The sequence below is a fragment of the Spermophilus citellus genome (genome assembly GCF_964194105.1).
Source record: "Spermophilus citellus genome assembly, chromosome: 18".
Classification (NCBI taxonomy): Eukaryota; Metazoa; Chordata; class Mammalia; order Rodentia; family Sciuridae; genus Spermophilus; species Spermophilus citellus.
Genome location: NC_138200.1, coordinates 5,167,354 through 5,191,681, shown reverse-complemented (window position 1 = coordinate 5,191,681; position 24,328 = coordinate 5,167,354). Strand labels below are relative to the sequence as shown.

Here is a 24,328-nt window from a genome sequence, read left to right as displayed (position 1 = left end):
TCATTCAAAAGGCATATTTTCAAAGTATACCTGTGGATTTGGAGGACAACAAGAAAGCTGCCTAGAGAAGTAGAAGGAAAGGTGTGGTTTCTTTCTTGGGCAAATATTAAGTCCTCTATCACAGTTTCCACTTCTTCCAGCAATACAGCTCACTCTGTGTTGACTAAGAAATTGACAATTAAGTCCACCCAGAAAGATACTCGGCACTGTTTATGGCAGCTTTATCATAATGGCCCAACAGGGAAAGCCATCAAAGAGGTCCTCAGCAGATGCATGGCATGAAGAACTGGGGTCATCCACACAGTGGGACACCACTCAGTGGTTTTCACCACTGAGTTACCAAGCCAGCCCTCTGTGGCCCCACTCAAAACGTAACCACAATCCCACAGCCCTAAATGTGCTCCAGGACTCCCAGGCCCAGAATCCTGCAGAACTTTGGTCACAGAGGTGATGGCTGTCCAGGACGATGTCACCTCCCAGCTGCACTGCACCTGTGTACTGCAGTGGCCAATGTCCACCAGCGACCCTAACTGAGATGACTGGATAGGTGGACAGCAAGTTCACACCAGTGGTTCTGCTCTCTAGGGACAGCCTGAAGGTCACCCAGGAAAGGTGGTGTCCACTGTGCAGCTCATCTTTAATCACTGCCATGGCATGACCTGTGCTGACTGGGCAGCCTGGTCCTCATACTGGTCCTCGGGAATATTTGGCCCTGGGAGAATGTGGCAGTTTACCTAGAGATGACAGTAAATGGTCCCCACTGAACTCTCATCCAAACAGTTTTATTCTGAGCCCAGTTCCCCACCTGTGGGTCCTGCTCTGATATTTCCCATGTCCCTGCCTGAACCAGCAACCTCACTGTTTATAGATAAATGGGTTCTCCTGAGAATACAACCTAGCCTCAATACGTAAATGTATTCTGACTTAGAGAGTGGTAAGTGCTACTTTTTAAGATTGTAGGGGAGGCTGGGAGTGGTGGGACATACCTCTAATCCCAGTGGTTGGGAAGCTGAAGCAGGAGAATCACAAGTTCTAAGCCAGCCTAAGAAACTTAGAAGGGCTTTATACAACTGAGTGAGACCATGCCTCAATAAAACAAATAAATAAATAAAAATATAAACAAGCGCTAGGCATGTGGCTCAGTGGTTAAATGACTCTCTGTTCAAGCCCCAGTACAGTGATAAAAAAAGAGTGTAGGTGAGGATGTGACCATTTATCTATGTGCACTGAAACGCATCTGTGGATATTTTAACAACATGTCAGAGTGTGAGATTACACTGCTACAGTTGTACAGCTCCCAGAAGAACAGGTGCCACTCCTAGATGAGAAACCAGGTCCTTCCTTCCTTGTGGCACAGCAGGCAGCAGGAACACTCTGTGCCCACCAGCTTCTCTTATTCCTGCAAACTGCAATCTGGGTGACATGGAGTGGCCCAAGTGGACATTGCACAGGAAAGGAGTTTGCATCACAACTGAGGATACCCACACACAGGAACACAAACCTTTTAAGGAGAACTGCTGACAAACCTACCTTGTTCCTTGAAGAAACTGTTCAGAAAACAATTCTCTCCTTAATTATAGCAGTTGATAATAAATCTGTCATCCCAAGGTCTCTTTTCACAATTATCTAACAAATAACATTCTGGAACAAAACTTTTCGGGTAATTATAAACTTACTGAAATGTTAAGGAGAATTATCCTCCAAAAAACCCACCTCTCATTTCTACATTGCATTTGTTTCAGGCAGTCTCTCCAGGAGTGCAGCACTTGGTCAAAAGTTGTAATTCAACTGACCTGGAAGCCTGGGAACTAATTCTTTCCATGTGCCTCCAGCAATAGGAACTAGGATGGCCGACTTCAGGATGCTGTGCGTAGGGTGAGGACCACCAGCTCTGTTCCCTTCCACCACAGCCACATGGGTCTCACAGTCAGCCAGCTGAGGACCCCAGTGCTCTTTAGGGTTTGCAACAGAAAGACAATGACTCTTCCATCCATTTCTCTGTTGATGTTTTGAGTGTGAAGAACAATGAAACACTTAAATATTTCTGAAAAAATGGGTAACTTATGCAGTTATGATACAATTATGTAGTTACGATACTTTAAATTATGTTTTGAAACTGGTGATTGAGCCCAGCCTTGTCCCTGAGCGTCATCTGCAGCCTTTTTAATTTCTTATTTTTGAGGCAGCGTCTAAATTGTTGAGGCTCCTTCCACTTGTGATCATCCTCTCTTGGTCTCCCAATTTGTTGTGATTATAGGCGTTTTCCACAGCAAAAACAGATTTTTAATTTTTTTATGCAGACCAAGCAATGCCTGGATAGTTTAGATATAGTGGATTTTCGGCTCATGAGAAGAAAGGGGCTGACAGTGGGAAAACACAGTGAAATGAGGTCATTGGTGTCCACCACCCACCAAATGATGTTGGAAAATAGAGCAATGTATAAATGTAACAGGGAGGAGAGGGTGTGGAAAGTCACAAAGGTGCCCACCAGGACAAGGATTATCTGGGTGGCTCTGGACTCAGGACAGAATCTGGGGGAAACTTTGATGCTGTGAATGTGCTGAACCCTCTGCTTGTGCCTGTACAGAAGGAGAACCATGGAGCCACTGGACCAGATCATGAGCAAGGACAATACCATTTCAGGAAATACAAACAATGCTGCATATACTGAGTCTGTGATTCTATAACGATTTACAGAAGAACAGTAACCATAATCTCTTTTGTCTGTTGTGTTTACACTGTCCCTTTTGCTGAGCATATAGAGAGGAAAAATGGAATTCACCACCATGTACAGGACCCAGCAGAGGGAAATGGAGAAGCCAATGTACCTGGGAGCTCTTCCGTTCAGATCCTTCCAACAGGAATTCATGGGCCTGATGGTGATGTTCTGGAAGACGCTCAAGAGGCAGGTGATGAAAATGGACATACTTCTGCCCACTCGATATATATACAAAATGAGTTTGCATCCAACATCACCGAGGAAATATTTCAACCCAAAAGCTGTCATTGTCTGGGGAATTCCTCTACTGAGAAGCACCAAGGAGTTGGCTATGATCAGGTGCCTGAGAATCAAATCTCTGGACCTCAGGGTGTACTCATTGCAGAAAAGAATTAAATGATAATAAAGCAGAGAGAAATTTCCCAGGATTCCTACTGCAGTCTCTGATAAGAACATCAGTCCCATAACCATATCTCTGGAGTCTATTCTTTCATTCATCATATTTTCCTTTGAATGATAGCAACAGTTCCGCACATGAGCAAAATTACTCATTAACAGTAGCTGTATCCAAGCACAGTGGTGAGAATCTGTATCCACTTGTTACCTGTGGGGCTGAGGCAGGAGATTCACTGGAACCTGGAATCCAGTCTGAGCAACGTAGTGAGCTCCCCATCGTAAAGTAATTTTTGACACCAACAGTATCTTTCATTGCATGCACCCGTGGGATTGTAAATACCTCAAGATGCACATATTGACGGGGAGAAATATGCTTTGTAGGAAAATGGCCTAGATGATCACATTATGCTAAGTTGGGAGGAGCAATGAAAAGTGAGAGCAAATGCATAGAAAGAATTTAGCATTTAATGTTTCAGAATGAACTGATATATGCTGATCACATAGAAAAAAGAACTTCAATCACCATCCATACAATACCACAAATCAGATCTCAGTGGATCTTAGACCTAAATTTTAAAGATAAGCAATGGCATTTTTATAATAACAAAAACCATTTCTGTAGTATTATAAAACAAAATGCACATTAAATAGCACAAACATCAATTTTTACATGCAGTTTTACACTCCTGTGTTTTTTGTTTGTGACTTTTCACTCTGCATTCCTGCCAGACTCCTTTCTCACATCCCAAGTCACTGTACTTTTAAAGCTTAACACTGCATTCTGAAAATGGGCCACCAGACTTTCTGTTGCTCACATTGTCATTCCAGGAATAAAAGAATAGTGAAATCTATAAGTGAATTATTCAAAAATCTTACTTTGTTCTTAAACAATGGCACATGAGACACTAATATCTGACAAAGTAGTTTAGGATAAAACTGAAGCCCTCAGTGATTTCAGGCTGAAATATTCTGTGCACTGATAGATACATCAGTGAAACTGATAGTGGTGAAAGATGATTTGTGGAGGACATTTCAATACACAGGATATGACAGTAGAAGATGGAGGATGTGAAATCTGCAGCATGGAATGAACTGAAATAAAAAGGAGAATGTCCTGAGTTTGTGGTTAGTATTGGAATATTATTGACCAGAGAAGTTACCAGATTTACTTGGTACTGCTGACCAGTGTCTGGTTGTCATTGTTATAATGTTACCTTCTCTTATATGTTCAGCAGGGAGAGAAGTCACGCTAGAGCCATCTCAGCACAGGGATTCTGATGAGACACAATTCCTGTCTCCACTGGGTGGATTGTAATGTAGAGTTGGGGAAGAACACTTTATTCCAGAAATAGTCCCTGGTCGTGGTTTCTGCACAGGATGAGGTGATCCTTACATTTACAGGGTTATCTTTAAATAGACATGAAAGCCTTATACACACAGCCATCAGAGCAGTTTAAAATATATTCTGAGATTTTTAAAGTAATGTGGAGAGCATGATAGTTACCAACTACATTCCTTAAGCCCCTTCCAAATGACAATTCACTGTCAATGGTAATTTTCTTAAACACCCTCAGTGTGTATTTTATTAAATAACTTTAGGAGCCCTGAAGAGTTGATACCAGGTCAGAGACACTTCTCTTTTCACTACTGAGCTCATAAAGAAGGAATTATTCCTCTGCCTTGTCGACCTTCCCACCAACTCTGCTTTCACCCCAGGATTTCTCTGCAATCATGAGCACACCTGCAGACTTTCTTTCCTTACTGAATCTGCTGAAACAAAAGACTGAAATAGAGAACACTCACTGTGCTTCTTGTGTGCAAGGTGCTGGGCTCAGTGTGAGGTCCTGACAGCCAGCATGGAGGGAGGGAGGCAGCTGGGCCCTGAGATAAAGGTCTGTGCTCCTGTGACCTCACTTCCCCTCAGGGCTGCAATTATCACTTCACCTGGAGAGGCAAGGACAGTGCAGGCCTGGGGAGCCCAGGACAAGGCTGAGAAACTTTCTCCACACTTGCTAATTAATAAGGCGATTATGAGTTCCTTGTTAGTAACTTCAGAATAAGGGCTGGGGTTGTAGCTCCAAGGTAGGGCCCTGGCCTACCATGTGTGAGGCCCTGGGTTAGACCCTCAGCATCACATAAAAATAATAACCAAATAAAGTTTTTAAAAAATTAACAAAATTGTTGAGTTTTTCAGAGGCTATTGCTTTGGCTTGATCCATTGAAGCTGACAGGATCTCCTATGGAAGGATCAGGAAATAGAGACGTGTGACCTACGTGGGACTCACAGAGGGTTTGTGTGTCTCACTGGACTCCAGGCTTTCCTGACTTGACCCAGGCTTTCCTTGACCCAAATGATACAAATTCTGCCTTCTTGCTCATACTTCTTCATCCCCCTCCTCAGTGGGAGAGCCTGGGACATGGATCCAGGCCTATCAGGTGGCCCTGTGGGCTCATCTCCAGGCAGGTTGGGGGAATGAGTGTAGACCATATTCAGGGCCAGTGCTCCTGATTGTGACATCGGATGCTGTCATCACAACCATGTCTTAGTGATGGAGCTTGTCACTAGGATGGAAGACTCAGTTGGGGAGTAGCCAACAGGATGGGTTACTTGGGCATTTACTGAGGGGCACTGTGTGGAGGCATCAGGGGGTGGAGCCTTGTGAAGAGGAAACCTGCCCCAAACACTAGAAAGGACCTGGGTTTCGGTGATGAGGACGTGAGAATGCTGCAATCAGCTCACAGGAGGATGGGTACAAAGGCCCTGTCCACTATTGTTCATGGAGTCTGAAAAGAACCTGTATATGATCCTGTAGATGCTCAAAAATGAGTTGCCAAACAATGTCTGCATGAAACACCTGTGTACTGTGTACAGCAGCAGCAGACATGCACGGCAGATCTGCAGAAGCCATCAGTAGGAGCAAGACATCCATCATACATTGTGCCATCTGCAGGGCCAACTCCAACTTTCTAACCTACAGGAGAGGATGGAATACATGGAGTTCCTGGAGTGGGTGGAGGCTCTTCAGCCAGTCATAGTTACCCACTGGGAAGGATGATCTGGACCCCTGGGCTGTGCTCCAGGCTGTGATCAATCACCACTTGGGGAAGAGTGTCTGTCCTGCTTCTATTGTCAGTGGATTATAGAATTCCAAGAACACGGTCGACCAGGGTTTGCCACACTGGACACGAGACAGATAAGCACCCTACTGTGAGAACTACATGGCCAGGCGCATTCCTGGCAAGCGGGCTGCTGTCCCGTTGGCCTGTGCCCACCAGCCTGTTGCGGGGCTCGTCATGATATTTGCATGGTGTGGAGGAGATACAAGAGAGCTGGATGAGCCATCAGGAGGAGAGGGACATGGATAAAGCCCATCCCCTCAGGCAGCTGGGCCTAGAGTCCCCACTCTCCTTCATGCCTCTCCTGAGCCTGAGCCACTCCTCTCCCTGTTCTTCTAGCACTGAATGGCCCTGAAGTCCTTTGCTCAGCCTTTCAAGGGGAAACCCAGGGTCCTGCTCTTCGCAATATTTATTCCCCTATCAGTTTGGGTGGGAAAGTCACCATCTTTGTATTTTCCTGCCTAGGGTTCCTGGCTCCAGGTGTTTTCAGAAAGCATAAAAGGATTTATTTTCCTCAGAGGATCAGGATGGATGAGGAATCTCTAATCACCCCTCCCCTCTAAACCAGGGCAACAGAGCAGGCTGCCTGTGGATTCCAAGCCTCACTCTCTGGGGTCAGACGTCCAGAAGAAGTGTTAAGGGTGGAACCAAAACATAGAAGTAAACAGTGAGCCCAGTCGTTGGCTCTAAAGGTGAGTTTAGGCCTCTGGGCCAGGTGCATCCCTGTTCAGCCTACATTAAATGTGCAGGCTCCACTGCGTCTGCAGGTGCACAGGTTGTAATGCCAAAGATTCCTAGATGAGCCCCTCTCCCACTTCCTCATAATGAGGGGTGGCAGGGTGTGGGTGGGCTTTGACTGAGGTTCAGGTGCTTGTCAAGAAGCTGCTCTCCGGCTTTTGCTGAAAAGACACTGCCTCTGGTGGCATGCCAATAACACCACCATAGACCCCTCTCCAGCCTGTGTTTCATTTTGAAATTATCTATTTTTATAAAGTCTTTGGATATTCATTATAGTAGAATCCATTTTCAATAAATATAAAACCATGGACTATATCTTGTTCTATTTCACATTCCTAAGTGGTATCATTTTGTGATGTTCAGCAAACAAAACAAACAAATAAACAAAAAAATAGAATCACTCAAAGTATCTGAGAAGGATGTCTAATGAGGGGAGAGTAAAAGGAAGGTCATAGAGTCAAAGTTTAATTAGATGTCATTGTTTTCATTTCTACCATGGGATGTAAATTACTTTGGAAATCATAATATCAGACTATTTTACAAAAATGACTTTATGTGTATTGCCCAGCAGCGGTAGATGTCTAAACAGAACACTATCACTAGCAGAGAGTTGTTCCTCAGAAGTAAAAAGACCAGCATTAGCTGGATCAACAAGTTTTGAAAGCCACAGCTGAAGGGGCTTCAGCAAACTTCCAGCTGCCAGCTGATGATTGGCTCACAGCGGGCCCCAGCGAAATTCCAGCTGCCAGCTGATTGGCTCCTCTGTGGTGATGCTCATTGGGCTGTTTCCCCGCCCTTTCAGACCACAGAGCTGCTCATTGGGGTACTTTTTTTGGCTCCGCCCATGTGACCCAGCCAATCAGCCTCAAGAGCAGGAGGAGTGGTGGCATTGAGAGGCTTGTGGGAAGCTGGTTGTGGCAGTTGGGCTCTGAGGGAATTCCTGAAGAGCTCCTGTGGTGTGGTGTGTGTGTTCTAAAAATAAAGTTCCTTTCTGCTTGATAAGTGGCTTCTGAATTGTGCCCAGCCAGACTGCGGCAAACCAGCAAACTCTATCATTTTTATCAAGCATCACTTTACCAAATGCTGCCTTCCCAGCCCACAGGATGGTTATCAGAATTACCTGCACTTGCAGGGAGGTGGTCCTAGAGAGTTTGCTGGTTTTGAGAAGGCCTTGGCGCCAGTGAGCTGAGAGGGGTCTGTGAGAACCCCTGATCCTCACTAGGAGCATCCATGTGGGCTATGCTGGGAATATTAAATGGAAGTCTTCTAGGTTATCCACTTCTTTTACAGAATTGAGGGGCACTTCAGAAAGCATGGCACAGGTAAAGGTTTACTGAAGAACATTGACAGAACTTGCACTGGAAGTATGGACAGCCCTTGTCTCTAAAGGTGAGGGAGGTGCCCAGCTGTGAGCTCTCTATGGATGATGGTTGAGGGTGCGCTGGGGCTCTGCTTGGAGGAGCCATTGTTAGGTTTTACTGATATGGAAAGTGTTTACAGGCCACCTTGGAGATCTCACAGTCACATCGTGTGGTGATCATCCTATGTGAGGGTCAGAATGTACCTTGTCTAACCATCTAACCATGCACAACTTCCTGGCACATTCTGCAACTTTCTCAGTGGTGATGTTCTAATTAATGTCTGATCTTTGGTAAGCATACCTTGAATGTCCTGTTTGTCTTGAAGTGAAGAAGCAGCTCAACATAACTTGTTTTCAGAGGTCTCATTTCCTAAGGGTCTGTCCATTTACTAAGGTCCTGGGCCTCTGGGCCTCAGTGATGTGGGTCTTGAGAATCAAAGAGGAGGTGTGTGGGGTTGATGGGGAATTTGTGGTGTCCGCAACCTTGGGGTATCTGAAATTGGTAAGTGGGAGAGTGTTCAGGTCGCAGGTGGAGAAAACACGGGGACAATGGGGAACTGGAAGCCTATGGGGTCGACATTAGGTACTGGGGACAAAAGGCCCTGTAATGTCCCCTTTGTGATAGATAATATATTCACAGGTTCTAGGCATTAGGATGTGCACATCTTTGGGGTCATTATCTGGTCTGTCACAACTTCTATATTCAGTGTAATGTTTTTGAGTTATCTGTTCACTTCATGTATCAGCCCTAATTTCTATATATGAATGGTATTCCAGTGTATGAGTGAATACACAATAATTTATTTCATTTTCTTCCTAAAGGATACTTGGACCATTATTAATTGCACCATTCACAAAAAACTTAATCCAAATGCACCATAGAATTAAAAGCCTTATAAAAAGTCTAGGAGATGACATAGTGACTTTGATTTTGGCAATGACTTTGCAGGTATACAAACCAAGCACTGTTCACAAAAGAAAAATAGTCAGTTGAACTTTCAGGTGGCATAGCAGGTAGCAGGAGCACTGTTCTGCCAACCAACTGCAGTCTGGGTGGTGTGGAGTGGCCGAGGGGGATGCTGCACAGGAAAGGAATTTGGCCACACCTGAGGTTCCCTGCACATAGGGAAACAGACCTTTTAAGGAGAACTGATAAAAAACCTCTTCACCATTTTCCCTAGAGGGGGATGTTACCTTTATTTCCATTTGTAGAAAATAATTCTGTTACAGAAATGTATACTGTGTATCCTAAACTCCGAAGGTTCTTGCTGCAACAAACTTCAAGCTAACAACAGAAGCTTTCAATAAGATGAAAACATTCACAAAAAATACATGAAGAATTGTCCTTTAGCAATATCTACCACTCGTTTTTCCTCTGTATTTGTGTCTGGCAGAGTTTGGAGCAGTCCAACCCTTGTTTAACAATTGTGATTTAACTCACTTTAATGAATCTATTTAGTGTGCCCCAGCATCAAAAATAATGGTTACTCTCAAAGGATTGTTGCATCAGGATGAGAACACAAGGTCAATCCCCTCCATGAAGCTCATATATGTCTCATATCAGACAGGTGTCCCATAGTCAGCCAGCTGTGGACCCCAATATCCATTAGAGTTACAGTAGAGAGACAAGTGACTCTTCCAGGTTTCTCTGTTGTGAGGGTGATGTATAACTAAAAATTAGGCATTTTACAAAAATTTAAAATTTATGTACTTAAGACAAAAGTATTTTTCTTCTTTATCCAGTTGAAACAGTCCTTGGATACCGTGGAGTCATGTATCATGAGAAAGGGACTCACAGTAGGAAAACACAGGGAAATGATGCTGGTGATCCTCCACAACCACCAGTTGAGATTAGAAGAAAGGGCAATATAAGCATTTAATAGGGAGGAGAGGGTGTGGAAAGTCACAAAGGTGCCCACCAGGACAAGGATTCTCTGGGTGGCTCTGGACTCAGGGCAAGATCTGGGGGGAACTTTGATGCTGTGAATGTGCCAAACCCTCTGCTTGTGCCTGTACAGAAGGAGAACCATGGAGCTACTGGACCAGATTATGAGCATAGAAAAGACAACTTCAGGAAATACAAATAAGGCTGCATATAGTGACTCTATGATTTTGTCCCGACCCACAATAGAACAATACCCATAATCTGTTTTCTCTGTTGTGTTTTCAGTACTGCATTTGCTAAGCACATAAAGAGGAAACATGGAATTTACCATCATGTAAAGTATCCAGCAGAGGGATACAGAGAAGCCAATGTGCTTTGGAGCTATTACTTTAAGATCCCTCCAACAGGAGTTCCTGGGACTGACCGTGATGTTTTGGAAGATACTCAAGAGGCAGATGATGCTAATGGAAACACTCCTGCCTACACGTTGAATACATGAAATAAGTTTGCATCCAAGATCATCCAAGAAATATTTTATCCCCAAGGCTGTCATTGTCTGAGGAACTCCATTAGAGAGAATAACAAGGGAATTGGCTATACTCAGGTGCTTGAGGATCAAATCCTTGGACCTTAATGGGCACTTGTTGCAGGAGAGGACTAGATAGTAGTAAAGAAGAAAGTAATTTCCCAGAATTCCAACTGTGGTTTGTGATAAGAACATCAATCCTATTGCCATGTCCCTGTAGGCCATTCTGTCATCCATCACAGTACCGTTTGGTTTCTATCAGTGAAATGACTCATTTACATTTTTGTAGCCAGACACTGTGGTCTGCACCAGTAGACACCAGTGACTCAGGAGGCTGAGGCAGGAGGAATTCTTGAGCTAGGAGATTGAGATCATCCTGGGAAACACAGCAACAGCCATGGGGATTGGCAAAGACAAGCAGATGGATATGTTCATGGGGAAAATTCCCACCCGATTTTCTTAAAGAAGTCGTCATTAAAGATCAGATGGTGATACCCTGGGAGAAGCAATGAAAAGTGAGCAGTGGACAGAATGCATAAATCAATCGTTTTTCAGAATCAACTGGTATATCCTGATCATATTGAAGAAGAGACAACATCAATCACCACCTACACCATATAAAGATTCATTTCTGGTCTAAATCTGAAAGAAAATGAATGGAACATTTTCAACAACAAAATAATATTTTTATTCTACTTGGTAACCAATTGTACATCAAACAGCAGACATTCCTGAAGAATACGGTTGAAATGACAAATTATATCTAGTTAAACTAAGATCAATTGCCACACCAACACATGATGTGTGCAAAGGAGATTAATGTACCCAGTGGGAATAATTTATACAGAATGCACAAAAGAATTGAAGTAAGCATTACACTCCAACAAAAACCACAAAAATTCAGTATTCAATTAATAGCAAATATGGGGAAAATTTTAGTCAAGTATGACCTTTGAGTTTGGTTTAAAGACTTAATATATAGAGCATTATGAATTAGAAATGAGACTTTATAGATCCTAATAAAATGTAGTGCACTAATCACAATCAATCATCTGGATTCAATCAGTGCAAGACCCACTCAATATTTAGATTGGCAATATAAATAATAATTGTCATTCCAGAGGCAAAAATATACTGGAAGGTATACATAGTTGAACAAGTGTACTTTGTCTCTAAACCATGAAACATGATATTGTAGTTTGTGATAAAATGGTGTAGGATAGAAATTTAGTTGTCATTCATCTCAGGTGAAAAGCTCATGTGTACCAACTCCTATGAAACCATTGGTAGAAAGCAAGATTTTTGAAAGGCACTTTATAAGATATAATAAAATATAATCTTGATACTAGGAATTTCTGGGCATTCTAAGAATAGAAACACAAAGAAATACATTCCATGGGATTGGAATTAAATTGAAAATGTTAATAACCCAGAGGACACAAAAAAAGGCACCTTTGGTTCTGACAACCAATGTTTAATACTCATAAACTTACTTCCCTTATGTGTTGTGTTCCAAAGTTCATCAGGAGAAGAATTCTCACTACAAGCATCACACCATAGGTGATTCACAATTTCTGTCTCCTCTGAATGAATTGGACACAGATGTCGGTTTGGATTTCTGTTCAGGATAAGGTGATTCCACCCTTAATCCTCATCTTTATTGTAGGCATGAAGGCATTATAAACACAGCTCCAATAATATGTATGATTTATTCTATGATTTATGTAGTGTCTGTGGACAGAGGTGCTTTAATTACCACAATGCTTCAGCACTTCCACACCCAGGTTTCACTATGAACATCTGGGATTATCAATAATAGTTACACTCACTGAGGACTTTATTACATTCTATTTGGAGCCATCATGTATTGGCCTCAGGCTAATTCAGAATAACAAAATATTATTCCTTTCCTTGTCTACAATGACACTAGATCTCCTTCTCCCCAAATCCTTTTTCAAAAATGGGTACTTCCCCAAACTTCTTACACATTGAGATTTTTATGACAGAATTAGAAACTACTCACTGTGCTTCTTGTGTGCAAGGTGCTGGGCTCAGTGTGAGGTCCTGACAGCCAGCAAGGAGGGAGGGAGGCAGCTGGGCCCTGAGATAAAGGTCTGTGCTCCTGTGACCTCACTTCCCCTCAGGGCTGCAATTATCACTTCACCTGGAGAGGCAAGGACAGTGCAGGCCTGGGGAGCCCAGGACAAGGCTGAGAAACTTTCTCCACACTTGCTAATTAATAAGGCAATTATGAGGTCCTTGTTAGTAACTTCAGAATAAGTGTTGAGGAGTTTTAGAAAGGCTGTTTCATTTCCTTGATTCCTTAAGACTGAAAGTGTATTCTTGGTATGTGTAGGAAATATTGAGCTGGGACCTATGAGGCACTTAGAAATCTTCTAATTAAAAATCTTACTAATTCTTGGTATTCAGATACTTGCACTTCACGATTCTAACACAGTCTGGAAAAAACAAAGGAAAATGTGAGTAAGCATCTTAGAAGGATGTCTCATAAGGTAAAAGCAAAAGGAAGATCATAGTGTTATAATTGAAATTAGAAAAGTGTACTCATTTGTATAATAGAATTTAAAATTATGTGGAAATAATGTTAGGAAAATATTGTAGGCAAAATTACTTTATGAATATTATCCTAGCAATGGTAGAAAGTCTAATCAGAACATTAGAAGGGAGATGCTTATAACAGTATCTCACAAATAAAATCACCACAATTAGAGGATCAGACAACAAATTGTCACTTTTTTGTGTGTCATATAAGCAAATGCTAACATTTCCATCCAACAGCAATAAATGTTTTTCAGAATTACTCCACATACTTTTGCACAGAAGATTAAAGAAGTATGCATAAACTAGTAGCTAAGGAAGAAATGTTGAATTTAATGTATCCAGTGATAATTAGTGTTACAGAATGCACAAAATGCACAAAAAATAAAAAAATCAAATGATTTCAATAGTTAAATAAACACAAAAAATCATTCAATGATTAATAACAATGGGGGGAAAGTTCAGTGTCTTTATTTAAGCACTCTCCAGTATAAGCACACACCAACATGAATTTAAAGTAAAATGTTAGAAAATACCACGATTGGGAAGGATGACAATAGCTCAGGAATCTCATGAACTAGCAATGGGTGTTAAAATTGGTGCAAACATGTGGAAAAACTGGTGGTGTCCACTTACTGGATCAGATACAAACGTCTATGCCAGCAATTCCAATCTGATTAATGCTCAAGCAGCCCTCCAGAGATTGCCCTGTGTCCGTGTTGGATTTAATGTATGCAAGACTGGCCCAAGTTTTATTTCCACAAGGGAAGAGTGAGACAGTGGAGGCAAGGGAAAGTGAAGTAATGAGAACTGAAAATGGAGAAAATTATATTCCATGCATGCATAATTATGTCAAGATGAGTATTATGTATAATGATAATGCACAAATAAAAATTTAAAAACAAATAAAGGAGGAAAAATTGTTATGAAGAATCAAAACAGATGCTAGGAAACTATGTATTTTAACTTGACAATGGATGGAATAAAATCCCCTCTAAACAAAGATTTATTTCCACAAAAAAGTATTCTTTTGTTGCAACTGCAGGAATAAAAGTGTAGTGGAATCTATAAATGAATTATTCATAAATATTGCTTTGGTACTGAACAATGGCACATGAAGTACTAATATCTGACAAAATAGTTAAGGATAAAAATAAAGTCCTCACTGATTTCACAGCTACATGGTCAAAGTTTCAGTAAGTAGGATTTGTGGAGGACATTCAATACACAAGATATGTCAATAGAAGCTGGCACATGTTCATTCTTCTGCATTGAATAACTTGAAATAAAAAGGAAATTGTCGTGTGTGTGATTAATATTGGAGTATTATTAAACCAGAGAAATTACCAGATTAATTTGTCCTGACAACTACTGTCCAATTCTCATCCTTAAAATGTTGCTTGCTCTTGTGTGTCCAGCAGGGAGAGAAGTTTTGCTCAGCCATCTCAACACAGGGATTTCTCTCCACACGAGGTGGATTGTAATGTACAATTGGAAAAGAGCGTCTTTTATTCCAGAAATAGTCCCAGGTCTGGGCTTCTGCACATAAGGAGGTGATCCTCACAGTTCTATCCTTATCTTTACTCCAGGCATGAAAGCTTTATACACACAGACATCATAGCACTTCAAAATATATTCTATGATTTTCTAAAGTAATGTGAAGAGCAGATTAGTTGCTACTATAGTCATTAAGCCCCTTCGAAGTCAGAATTTACTACTGATACTATTATTCGCCTATAAACATCCTCAGTGTGTATTTTATTAAATAACTTTAGGAGCCAGGGAAATTGGCATCAGGCCAGGGACACTTCTCCTTTTACTACTGAGCTCATAGTGAAGGTCTTATTTCTTTTCCTTCTTTATCTTTACCCCGAATCTCTTCCTAACCCAGAATCTGTTTGTTCCCTCTGCCAACACAAGCACATGCTCAGAATTGTTTTCCTTACTGACTCTGCAGAAGTAGAAAACTGAAATAGAAACTACTCACTGTGCTTCTTGTGTGCAGGGTGCTGGGCTCAGTGTGAGGTCCTGACAGCCAGCATGGAGGGAGGGAGGCAGCTGGGCCCTGAGATAAAGGTCTGTGCTCCTGTGATCTCACTTCCCCTCAGGGCTGCAATTATCACTTCACCTGGAGAGGCAAGGACAGTGCAGGCCTGGGGAGCCCAGGACAAGGCTGAGAAACTTTCTCCACACTTGCTAATTAATCAGGCAATTATGAGTTCTTTGTCAGTACCTCAGAATAGGTGTTGAGTTTGTGAGAGACTGTTGCTTTTGCCTGATCCCTTGAGGCTGACAGGGTCTCCTATGGAAAGTACAGGAAATAATGACTTGTGACCGATGAGGGACCTGCAAAAGGTTGTGTGACTCACTGGACTCCAGGATTCCTGGGAGTTTGTTTTGGTACTTATGTCTCTTAAAAATTTTTTTGGTTCTTCTCAATTACACAGGATAGTAGATGGATTTTGACATAATGTACATTGTGAGTATAACTCGCATTTCTGTGGTTGTACATGATGAGGGTAATGCTGGTTGTGTATTCCTGTATGAACATAGAAAGGTTATGTGCAATTCATTCTCCTGTCTTTCCTATTCCCAGCTGTCTTCTCTTCCCTTCATTCCCTTTTGTTTAATTCAAAGTATTTCCCCCTCCCTCCCATTATTGTGTGTTAGCATCCACATATCACAGAAAACATTATCTTTTTTGGGGAGTGGGGTTTGGCTTATTTCACTTAGCATGATAATCTTCATTTCCATACCTTCACCAGCAAACATCATCATTTTATTCTTCTTTATGGCTGATATTCCATTGTTTATATATACACCACGTTTTCTTTAGCCATTCAACTGTTGAAGGGCAACTAGGTTAGTTCCATTGCTTGGTTAATGTGAATTAAGCTGCTATGAAAATTGATGTGGCTGTGTCAGTATAGTATTCTGGTTTTAAGTCATTTCAGTATAAATTTAAGAGAGATAACTGGGTCAAATAAAAGTTCCATTCCAAGATTTCTAAGGAATCTCCATACTGCTTTCCCGGGAGCTGGCACCAATTTGCAGACCCACCAGCAATGTATAAGTGTATCTCTCCCCCCACATTCTCACCAACATTTATTGTTACTTATATTCTGCATAATTGCCATTCTGACTGGTGTGAGATGAATCTCAGGGAAGTTTTAATTTGCATTTCTGTATTTGCTAGAGATGTCGAACATTTTTTAAGTATATTTGCTGACTGATCATATTTCTTCTTCTCTGTAGTATCTGTTCAGTTTTGATTCCCATGTATTGATTGGGTTTTCCTTTTTATTTTTTTGGTGTTCCATTTTTTGAGTTCTCTTTACATCTTGAAGATTAATACTCTGAGGTGCACAGGGCCAAGATTTAATTTAATTTAATCTCCTTCTGTATGCTCTCTTTTCCTTTGCTGTGAAGAAACGTTTTAGTTTGATTCAATCCAATTTATTTACTCATGATTTTACTTTTTGTGCTTTAGGATTCTTGTTGATGAATTCAGTTCCTAAGCCAACATGATGGAGATTTGGGCCTAGTTATTATTCTCATACATGCAGGGTCTCTGGTCCAATGCCTGGGTCCTTGGTTTATTTTGATTTGTTTTGGTCAGGGTAAGAAATAGTGATCTAATTTCTTTTTGGTACATCAAATTTCCAGTTTTTCCCAGCACTGTTTGTTGAAGAGGATTTTTTCCAATGTATGTTTATGGTGACTTTGTCAAGTATGAGATAACTATATTTATGTGGGTTTGACTCTGTGTCTTCTCTTCTGTACCCCTGGTCTTCATGTCTGTTTTGGTGCCAATATCATGCCATTTTTGTTACTGTAGCTCTGTAACATACTTTCAGGTCTGCTATTGTTTTGCCTGTTGCTTTACTTTTCTCACTGAGAATTGTTTTGACTATTACGGGCCTCTATATATTTCCAAATGAATTTAATCACATTTTTATTTCTATAAAGAATGACATTGGAATTTTAATGAGAATTGCATTAAGTATGTACAATGCTTTTTATAGGAGTGCCATTGTGACAGTATTGAATCTGACTATCCAAGAACATGGGAGATCTTTCCATCTTCTAAGGTCTGCTGTAGGGGTTCTGTGTTTGGGATTGAGGTCTCTGATAGCTTCATGACTGTGGCATGGTTGGTGGCTAGGAAAGCTTCTGTGCAAAGGCACGGGATACCTGGCTGCTGTAGCAATGCCCCACATGAGGAGGCTCTGTGCGAGAGTCTCATCAGCTTCAACCTTGACTCAGGCACATAGCTCCTGGGAATCAAGGGACTTTCTAGATAACTACAATGCTTCACCAAGCTCTGGTCCTACTGGACCTGCCCACTAACATTACTTAAAACAATGGACTTTCTTGAGAGCTACACAAAGCTCCTAACATTGTATATTGCAACTATAGTGTGTAACTGAGGAATAAGCTGCACACTGTTGCTAACTCTGTAACCTAGCTGATGACACAATAAACAATAATGTAGTTATGGCTCTAATGACCTGGTGTAACCTATTGGTATAAATAAACGAGGCCGCTTTGATGAGCAGCCATCTTTCCTGCCTCTGCATCTTGTCTCTGGGTCTCTTTTTATTTTCTTTACAGTCTTTTAAAATGTCTTTCTTTTTAGCCTTCTGTAGTTTTCACTGCAGAGGTTGTTCACCTCTTCGGTTAGTTCGATTCCCAAATTTCCTTTGAGGCTATTGTAAATGGGGTGGTTTTCCTATTTTGTCTTTCTGTTGATTCATCAGTGATGTATAGGAATGTGATTGGTTTATGGGTGTTAATTTTATATCATGCTACTTTATTGATGCCTTCAATGTCTTCTATTTTATTGGAGTATAAGATTTCAAAATAATTTTTAATTAGCCTCTGTATTTCTGTAGTGTCTGTTGTGATGTTACCTTTTTCATCACGGATGCTGGTAATTTGACTTCTCTCTCTCCTTCTCTTCGTTAGCATGGCTAAGGGTCTATCAATTTTATTTATTTTTTCAAAGAACCAACTTTTTGTATTGTCAATTTTTTCAATTGTTTCTTCTGTTTCAATTTCATTGATTTCAGCTCTAATTTTAATTATTTGTTTCATTCTACTGCTTTTGCTGCTGATTTGTTCTTCTTTTACTAGGTCTTTGAGATGTAGTCTGAGGTCATTAATTTGTTGACTTTTTCTTTTAAGAAATGAACTCCATGCAATGAACTCTCATCTTAGAACTGCTTTCATAGTGTCCCAGAGATTTTGATATGTTGTATTACCTCTAATTTTTAAAAATCTCCTTCTTGATGTCTTCTGCAACCCATTGTTCATTTAGTAGCATATTATTTAGTCTCCAAGTGTTGCAGTGTATTTTATTTCTTATTTTATCATTGATTTCTAATTTCATTCCATTATGATCTGATAGAATGCAGGGTAGTGTCTTTACTTTTTATATTTGCTAAGAGATTCTTTGTGGCATAGTATATGTTCTATTTTAGAGAAGGATCCATGTGCTGCTGAGAAGAAAATATATTCTCTCAAGTAAGGATGAAATATTATATATATGTCATTTAAGTCTAAGTTATTGATTGTATTATTGAGTTCTATAGTTTTTTTTGTTCAACTTTTGTTTGGAAGATCTATGTAGTGATGAAAGAGGTGGGTTAAAATCACCCAAAATTTTGTGTTGGGGTCGATTTGACTCTTGAACTTGAGAAGAGTTTGTTTGATGAATGTAGATTCTCCATTGTTTGGGGCATATATATTTATAATTGTTAAGTCTTGGTGGTGTGTAGTTCCCTTGAGCACTATGTAGTGTCCCCCTTTATCCTTTTTGATTGACTACTTTGAAGTCTACTTTATTTGATATGAGGATGGAAACCCCTGCTTGCTTCCACAGTTCATGTGAGTGGAATGATTTTTACCAACCCTTCACCTTCAGTCTGTGAATAGCTTTTCCTATGAGATGAGTCTCTTGGACTTTTTAAAATCTAATCTGCTAGTCTTTGTCTTTTGATTGGTGAGTTTAGGCCATTAACATTCAGGATTATTATTGAGTCATGATTCACATTCCCAGCCATTTTTGTTTATTTTTGGTATTTAATATGATCTGGTTTCTCCTCTGATTAGATTTTCCTTTACTGTAATCCCCCTGTCTGCTGATGTTCATTATTTTTTTTTTCATTTCTTCTTCTTGCAATATTTTACTGAGGTTATTCTGAAGTGTAGGCTTTCTAGTTATAAATTCTTTTAACTTTTGTTTATCATGGAAGGTTTTGATTTCATCATCAAATCTAAAGTTCAGTTTTGCTGGATAAAAGATTCTTGGTTGCATCCATTTTCTTTCAGAGCTTGGTATATGTTGTTCTGTGTTCTCCTGGCTTTGAGGATCTGGGTTGAAAAATCTGCTTGGATATGAATTGGTCTTTCCCTATATGTGATCTGATTCCTCTCTCTGTGTCTTTTAAGATTTTATTCTTATTCTGTATGTTAGGAATTTTTATTATAATGTGCATTTATACATAAAGGAATGTCTGTTATATTTTGTTCATTTGGTGAACTGTAAGTCTCTTGTGTTTGGTTTTCCAGTTTGTTCTTTATGCTTCAGAAATTCTCTGATATTATCACATTGAAGAGATTGTGCATTCCATTGGTTTAAAACTCTGTGTCTTCCTCTATCCCAATAACTCTTAGATTTGGTCTTTTGATGCTGTCTCATAATTCTTGGATGTTCTTTCTATTCATGGTTTCTAACTTTCTTCACTGTGATCAACTTTATTTTCCAGATTATATACTTTGTCTTCATTATCTGATGTTCTTTCTTCCAAGTGATCTAGTCTGTTGGTTATGCTTTCTATTGAGTTCATATGAATATTTATATACACATGGCTGTAGGTAAAAACCTACAATAGTAAACAGGGTGAGCAGTTAAGACAATCTCAGGTATAATATACTGACTATGTTAGAGTTTCTGTATTCTGAATAGGATTTTTACCACATAATCACATGATTATTGTTCTTGACATGTGTATTTATGAGAGACTTTGGATGAGTTTGTTCTATTCTAGTGACCATTTTGCTATCTTTATGGTGTCCTGTTTTCTATTTTAACATTCACAGTAAAATTTATCATTTTTAAATTGGACAAAGTATGTGAGTAGATGTAGTTTTAGAGAAGTCAGAGTAGCCAGCATATATGTCAGTTTTGCTTGTAGAGACTAATCTGTAAAATGCACAAAAATATAAGGAGATATTACCCCACAAGTGTTGGGATGGTTAATATGAAAAAGACCAGAGAAAACAAGTGTTGGCAGGAATATGGGGCAAATCAACCTTGGGCAGATTATGTGGGAGATCAGATAACCTGGCACCCCCACCATGGCAAAGTGCAGGAGGATGCCTCTGAAAATGGAGAGTAAAACTCACCTGTGGGGCAGCAATCCGACTCCCTGCTGCGCATCTAAAGGAAAGTATTCATAGTCAACAAGATGTCTGCACCTCCAGGTTCACTGCAGCACTGTTCACGACAGGAAGGACAGCAGAAAGGTGAGACGTGGTGTCCACCAGAGTGTGCAGGTGTGTAGGTGAGGTGGTGTGTCCATCAACACTCAGGGGAAAGGTACTGAGCCTTCTACCCAGGAAAATCCTGCTACTGTGCTGACCAATGATCCTGGAGGGCAGCATGGAAGTGGCAAATAAGAATACTGTTGGAAGGGCTAGTGTATAGCTCAGTTGGTACAGTGCTTGTCTCAGATGCACAATCCCCAGCACTGGCAAAACAAACAAACAATAACAAAGATACTGTTTGATCTCACCCATGTGGCTTCTAAAAGAGTAAACTTCACAGAAACAGAGTGGAATGAGTATTGTAAAGAGGTGGGTAGTGAGAGACATGGGGAGCTGGTTGGAAGTGCACAGAGTTCTATTGCCACATGAATGAACTCTGGGATCTGCTGTACAACATAGAAACTGCAGTTAGCAAGACAAGGTTGTGTTCTTGAAATTTTCTGAGAGATATTCAATGTTCCCCACACAAGTTAGATATATTGCATGATAGGTAGGTAAATTAACTGGTTTTCAGTAATCATTCCATAGTATCTACCCATGTGAATTCCTCATGTACACCACAAATGTACACAAATTCAGTTGTCAGTCTCACTCCATAAGCAGGGCTGAGTCTGAACACATGTTCCCCTACTGTTCGGGGAGGCTTGGCTTCTCACTCTGAGCTGTAGTCACATATGGAACCTCCCCCATCCCTGAAGCCATGAATCCATTCCATGCCCAACCTCCACACAGCTCTGTTGTGACATATTTAATGTCCGTTCCTCAGTGATGTCTCTCCTAGTGGCCTCAGGACAGCCCTTCTGCCTTCCATTAACCCATCAAGACTCATCATCAGAGCTCTGTCCTCTCTTGTATCCACCCTCAACTCCATTTCCTCAGTCTGTCCCCAGGGCCCCTGGGCCCCACACAACCAAATGTCCAAGGTCAACTCTCAGCCTTCTCAACACCCAATTCAGGCTTGTTTCCCTGTCCACCCTTTCCTCATGTCCTTATTCTTTTAACTACTTCAATATAACTCCCATTGAGTGTCAGGGCCTAAAACCCACCTGTGTTCACATCACAGGTTTTCACCTGGATGGTAAATCTCACAGTATTAGTTAAGGTGCCTCAGTGTATACACTGTCCTTGCAGGGCTGGAGAAAGTACAGTAATGAAAGGGCTCCTGTGCTGTGGTCACCACTTGGGGCTACTGAATTAATATTAGTATTATTAATACCAATATAAGTAATTTATAATTAATTTGAAATAAATGTTACTAATATTAATTAGTAATATTAATATTAGGTTTGATATTACAGAAATATTGGCTCAGACAAGTCAAACTGATCCTGCTGATGTCATTGTTGAAGGAGAATTTTATTTCATTTTGTTTGATAGATATCGTTCTGTTCCTCCCCCCTGTCAGTAGTGGAGGTCAATATTGGCAGGGCATATTTATTCACAAAGTAGAATATAAATTAACATTCAATTACATAAATGTATCCAATGAATTCACTCATCTTTGTGCAGGTGAATCCAGTGACTTTGAAGGTGAACTACTAGCGTCCATTCTTTCTTTTCCTTGTACCTGTGTTAATATCCTTCCTATGTGTTTTCTCTCTTTCCATTTCTCTGCTTATACCTTCAATCTGGTGCTGTTCATTGAAATGAAGAACAGGAAGCAACTATATTTGGGGTAGAAATCTTCCCAGGGAAGGAAGAAATACTATGAGACATGCAAAGCTCACTGCCAGCCCTTCATATGACAAACTTCAGCACTTCCCACCTCTCCAAGTGACACCCTGTTGGTCTCCCAGGGTCATGGATAAGTAAGAGTCTCTCCAAACACTAGAATATCCTCTGAAGACATGTTATGAGGAAAGTTTAAAATTGTTTTTCACAAGTGACACCTGGGGAGAGAGTTTCCAGCAGTGTCCTCAGCTCCCCCAGCCTGCACAGCCATTGCTGCTGCTGGCACAGGGGTAATTGCAGGTCCCAGGGGGGGTGAGGTCACAGAGCCCCAGACCCATATCTCAGGAGCTGGCCGCCTCCCTGCAGCACACATGTTGGTCAGAGAGGCCTCTGCACTGAGGTCACCATCCTGGCAGAGAGGAAGAACCTGGTGAGTGACTCAGGGTGAGTGTGAGAGCAGCATCTATGAGATGAGAAGAGACCCATAAAGAGTCTGGGTAAGTGATCACAGCTGATAAGGGGACACTCCGTTGAACCCTACAGAAGCCAGAGCCACACAAGTATTAAAATGGTTGATGAAGAATGGCTCTAGGTAGCAAAGATAAATGGGTGCTAGCCTAAATGCCAAACCACTATGGGTCCTAATTTAACTCAATGTAATTCTTACCGACAGGGATTGCTGTGGTTTAGTGCAAATAAAAATTAAATGTGATTTTCAAGGTGTACAAGGATGTTGTTTTAAAGTCACCCAGCTGCTCAGTTTCCCTCACAGGAAGTCTCCACTAAATCTTCATGATTTCTAGGTCTAGACTCATAGTATCTCTCTGCCTGTGTGAGGAGCTCACAGGAATCTTCTTAATCCTGTGCAGAGAGAGAGCTGATGGTGACTGTTCAGGCAGAACATTTTCTCTGATTCTCAGCATAGCGCAGCCAACAGAGAGAGTAATTGTAGCAATCATGAAAGCCTAAGAATTCAAGGATAATGAGGCCATTTCTCTATATTGTGAAAAGGAAATAGTGGATGGGATTACTTCAGGTTTCTAGTACTACCTGTAAGAGCTTTGTATTTTTTCATGTGAGATATCTTCTCATTATACTGAATGCACTGTGGCATAGGAATCTGATAGTGGAGCAGGGTATGAATGCGCAGGGGACATAGGAAAGCCCTTCACCATCTGTTCACTAACATGTGAACCTAAATTTTTCTACTCAATAAATTTTGTTAAATATATTCATCTAAATCAATTAAGACATTCTAGTATTTTGACTTTTAAATGACCACACATACCAATTTTCATGGATGGCTCCTATTGTACTATCATTTACTAATCTTACCTCTTTGAAATATTTTTTCTTTGGTTATTAAATAACTCATATTTGTATCTTCTGAAGAAGTGAATATTTTGTTTCAACACTATGCTCTTTAATCACATGTTACTTCTTGGTATTCCAAGAAAGAGTACATGGCCTGGGAATGTGGCAAAATTTCTGTGACAGGAGCCACTGAGCTGGGTTCCTAACACACAACTATATGAGTCTTGGGGTATCTGTCCTGATGTGGAGTCAATCCTGCCTTCTGCAGGTAGCTCTCCATGGGACAGATGCCTCCAGGGCTAGAGTTCCCTCAGTGCATCTGCAGGTATTAAAATATCTAACTGTTCCTTCATAATTGACCTTGTACATAGAATGAATATTTCCAAGTGAATGGAAACATTTTACAATGAAAAGTTTAAGAATAGCACTAGTTTTTAAGACAATAGGAATATAGAAAAATGGAAGTCAATATGATCTGCATTGATAGAAGAA

At 40.7% G+C, this 24,328-nt stretch overlaps 2 protein-coding genes across 2 annotated transcripts; both read right to left on the bottom strand.

The window, feature by feature from the left end:
• Positions 1-2,251: 2,251 nt before the first annotated feature.
• LOC308637346 (vomeronasal type-1 receptor 4-like) lies at positions 2,252-3,220 on the bottom strand (the record flags this gene model as incomplete). Its single annotated transcript, XM_081273659.1, has 1 exon — positions 2,252-3,220. The coding sequence occupies one exon, from the start codon at positions 3,218-3,220 to the stop codon at positions 2,252-2,254; it is 969 nt and encodes a 322-aa protein (XP_081129785.1).
• A 6,108-nt stretch (positions 3,221-9,328) lies between these two features.
• On the bottom strand, positions 9,329-10,978 carry LOC308637345 (vomeronasal type-1 receptor 4-like; the record flags this gene model as incomplete). The annotated part of the gene is made up of 2 exons (XM_081273658.1): positions 9,329-9,409; positions 10,127-10,978. The coding sequence occupies 2 exons, from the start codon at positions 10,976-10,978 to the stop codon at positions 9,329-9,331; spliced, it is 933 nt and encodes a 310-aa protein (XP_081129784.1).
• Positions 10,979-24,328: the final 13,350 nt, after the last annotated feature.